We start from the raw sequence: 4,088 nt of genomic DNA, 5'->3' as shown, positions 1-4,088 counted from the left end.
GTAAGTACTATTGGTCTAACCAAGGTCAGCGTTTGGACCAGAAAAGATCTTAAAGAAAACTGAGCATGCGTTCCCTCTCCTACCCCTCTCTCTCTTTTACACATACATTCAAACACATGCTGACGCAGCAATGTTTGGGGATCATCAAACGCTCAGGACAAGGCGGAGGGGAGCGGTTGCTTGTGCTTGCATGTTGCATACACGGTTGCCTCTTTGAACACAGAGCCTCATGAGGCAGGGCAAATAAAAGATGCAGGAGGAAAGGTTTGCGATTTACCTGAGTGGCATTAACACAGCTCATCACAACAGCGACGGGGTGGAAGACACCGAAGGAGAACAGGAAAGGACAAGGAGAGCAATGGAGGGTGGCAGTAGCAGAAAAAAAAAAAAGTTAACATATTTGTTTCTAGATGTGTGTGTGTGTGTGGGTGCATGTTACCTTTATGCTCCAAGCCATGGTTGGGTGTTATTAGGGTTGGGGTGGTGGAAAGCAGGATGATTGGTTTTGTGGAGGTAGGGGTGGGAAGGACCATTGTGATGACAGACACATCTACAGACAGACAGGGCATATGGGAATGGGATAACAAACACATGGAAACATGGAAACTAATACATGCAGTACTGTTTTCACACAGGGGATGGCGGGGTTTTAAAGCAGTATGCACTAAAAGAACAAAAACATGCAACTATCGATCAAGCTCCGTGTATGCCTCGGTCAAGTCGCCAAAGGATTTTAACTGGAAAAAGCAATATGGCCTGTTTGGACAAAAAAGGCATGGGAATTCAGATAAATACAAATAACTTTACATAGACTTCAAGGGCGGTTGGTCTTCATGCAGAAAGTCCCAGGCTCCAACTTCCTGCTTGGCAGAGATGGTTGCATCAGGAATGTCATTCAGTGTAATAACCTTACCATGTCATTATTCATACCATATCTATTCACAAATGACACATATGCATATAACTATTCATAATGTACATATACTTACAATATGCCGTATTGCATTGTACAGTACATTTTCACTGTTAGAAACGACTCCGGTGTATTGCTAAATGTTGTTTTATCCAGTGTGACACATTGAAATGTTTTGTTTTTGGATTGGTCCTCCATAAGCTTATGAGACGACATATTGATTATAGTATATTGTTGTTGTTGTTTTGATTAAACAAAGCTTAAGACAATAGAGTTAAAAAGGTTGGATAAATAAAAACTTTTTTTTTATGTTTTAGTACATTAATATCACATTGTTAACTTACTGAAAAGTGTGGTTGAAGTGAAAGTCAAGCTGGTGTACTCGAACCTGAGTCCTTCTAAGTCCGCTTACTTAACCACTAAGCCACCACTTTTCCATATAATGTTTATATTGCATGTTATCAGGTAGTAATACTAATAAAACATGTCTGTGGGTAAATGCCTATGGTGAACACAACACCTGTTTGAACTGGTGTTGTGGAGCATTATCGCAGGCTGCCATTCATCTCAGAGGCAAATGGAACATATAGGAGCGCGCTCTCCATCACTGCCACATCGTCTGATGTATCATGGCAGCTGAGAGAAAAAAAAAAAAAAAAAAATCTGTGACTTATTCAATCTCCCGAAAACAGAGCCATACAGAGACCAAGAGCTGTGGAGTGTCTGTGTTGCCACGGAGATATTCCATTTGCAAGTAAAAAAAGAAAAAAGAAAAGAGAAATGCCTTAACCTGGCATGCGAGCAACTTGTTTAAAGTAGTTGTAAATATTTTTTTTTTCAATTTTGTGTTGTGAATGTAATAACCAAAGCTGGGACCAAGTCATTGCTTTGCAAGTCACAAGTAAGTCTCAAGTCTTTGCACTCAAGTCCGAGTCAAGTCTCAAGTCAGGACAGGCAAAGTCCGAGTCGAGTCCAAGTCAAGACTGAAAAGTGTCAAGTCAAGTCCCAAGTCCTGCCGTTTCTGTTTCGAGTCCTTTTAAACAAAATAATAATATATTTCTATAGATCACTTTGGGTTTTGGAGAAAGTATCAAGTCTTGTCGAGTCAAAGGGCTCCAAGTCCAAGTGAAGTCACGAGTCATTGATGTTAAAGTCCAAGTCGAGTGGCAAGTCTCTTTACATTTTGTCAAGTCGAGTCTAACGTCATCAAATTGATGACTCGAGTCTGACTCGAGTCCAAGTTGTGCGACTCGAGTCCACACCTCTGGTAATAACTAATAAAACCTTGTAATACCACCACCCAGCTGCTCGAATACCGATGACACGCAAGCTGTTGTTTACTCACACGTACCATGTCGAAGCCCAGCCTGCTTTGTGTCCAAGCAGCCTCACAGAGTGCAGGGCAGTAAGTTAGTCTACGAGCGACGGGCCGACTGACGTAATCACCAAATGGATTGTGAAGGACTGCGGACTGATTAATAGTTTTCAGGACAAGGACTTCCACTGAGGTGTGGAAAGAAAGTCTGTTACGATGCAACGATGTGACGACCAATCCACAGACACTAGGAAGTTAACATTTGAGGTTTTTCTTTTTCCATATGAATAATTCCAAAGTTTGGATTAGTCATGAATGAAGGCAGACGTGAAACACCCACATCTACCTGCTGTTAGTTTTCTTTCTGTTCCAGTGATTTACAGATAAGTGTGATTTATCCGGATTAATCATGAGTAAACAAAAATTTAGTTTAAAAAACAAAATTGACAACTATATATATATATATCTATATCTATATGTGTGTATGTATATATATATATATATATATACGTGTATACATATATACGTGTATATGTGTATATATGTATATATCTATCTATCTATATATACCTATATACTTATATATACATGTATATATATAAATATAGAGAGAGATACATATATACACATATACACGTATATATATATATATATACGTGTATACATATATATGTGGTAACTTGACAGCTGGTGGAACTCGAACCAGAAACCTTCTGGGCCAGAAGGCTATATATATATATTCTGAAGGCTATATATATATGTATATATATATATATATATATATATATACATATATATATAGCCTTCAGAATATATATATATAGCCTTCTGGCCCAGAAGGTTTCTGGTTCGAGTTCCACCAGCTGTCAAGTTACCACAGAGGTGCACTGAGCAAGGCACCATCGCCACACACTGCTCCCTGGGCATCGAACTGCCCCCTGTTCACTACGGTGATGGGTAGAGGTCATACTTTGTTGTGTCCAGTGGTGTGCAAGTTATTCACTTCCACGTTCCATATTCAGTTTTCACTTTCATTTCATTAATAGTATTTGCCAACAAACTTAAATGCAAATATACCATAAAATAAACCCGGAAATATAGACTCCAACTCCGGCCCTTCGACTCAGTCTCTCTCTCTCACTCTTTTTCCCTCTCTTCCTCACTCTCTCTCTCACACACACACACACAGTGCCCTTTTCTGCTCAGGAGTAATTTATTGGTAAGTATGCCTTTGTCTCTTTCCTTTCCTTCTCCCACTGGCCCTGAGATCATCAATCTCTTTTTGCACTCTTCTTGTGTCAGCACTATAACTCGCTCTCTCTCTCTTTCTCTCTCTCTCTCTCACTCTTTTCTTTTGTCAAGTTCTGCCTTTGAAGAAATGTACATGGTCTATTTTATAGGAACGAGACAGAGGCATGTGTTAAGACAAAGTGAAAGGTAGAGGTAAGTCGAACCAGGGAGAACACATTTTTTAGAGACTGGTGTATGTGTGTGTGTGTGAGAGAGAGAGAGAGAGAGAGATGCTCTTTTATACATCCCATTAAATCTGTAACCTTTTCAGTCCCGCTCCTTGCCACGTTAATGAGTTCATGGCAACTAATGGCTAATCAACCCAGGCCAGTGTGCAATTGCTGGTCAGTGCGTGTGATAACTGCAGAGCCATCGCCCATGGAGATGCATAAAACCAGCGTGTTTGTGACCCTGATCTGTGTTAGCGCCGACTCCTTCCAGCCCAACCTAATTAGGGCCAACGGTATAACAGTAATTCATCATGGAGAAGGAGAAGAAGTAAAACGGAGTTGACGAACTACTGTACGAGTTCAGAGATGAACCCAAGGTACACTGGGAACTGGTAACGTA

General features: G+C 40.3%; 1 protein-coding gene across 1 annotated transcript in view; it reads right to left on the bottom strand.

The window, feature by feature from the left end:
• Positions 1-287: 287 nt before the first annotated feature.
• The window catches only part of cadm4 (cell adhesion molecule 4), a 190,197-nt gene continuing 186,396 nt past the window's right edge, over positions 288-4,088 (bottom strand). The window contains exon 7 of the mRNA XM_008324218.3: positions 288-550. Within this exon, the coding sequence (XP_008322440.2) occupies positions 288-550 (263 nt within the window). The remainder of the gene's footprint in view (positions 551-4,088) is intronic.

The sequence above is a fragment of the Cynoglossus semilaevis genome, chromosome 13 (genome assembly GCF_000523025.1).
Source record: "Cynoglossus semilaevis isolate Cse_v1.0 chromosome 13, Cse_v1.0, whole genome shotgun sequence".
Classification (NCBI taxonomy): Eukaryota; Metazoa; Chordata; class Actinopteri; order Pleuronectiformes; family Cynoglossidae; genus Cynoglossus; species Cynoglossus semilaevis.
This window is presented reverse-complemented; position numbering and strand designations above follow the sequence as displayed.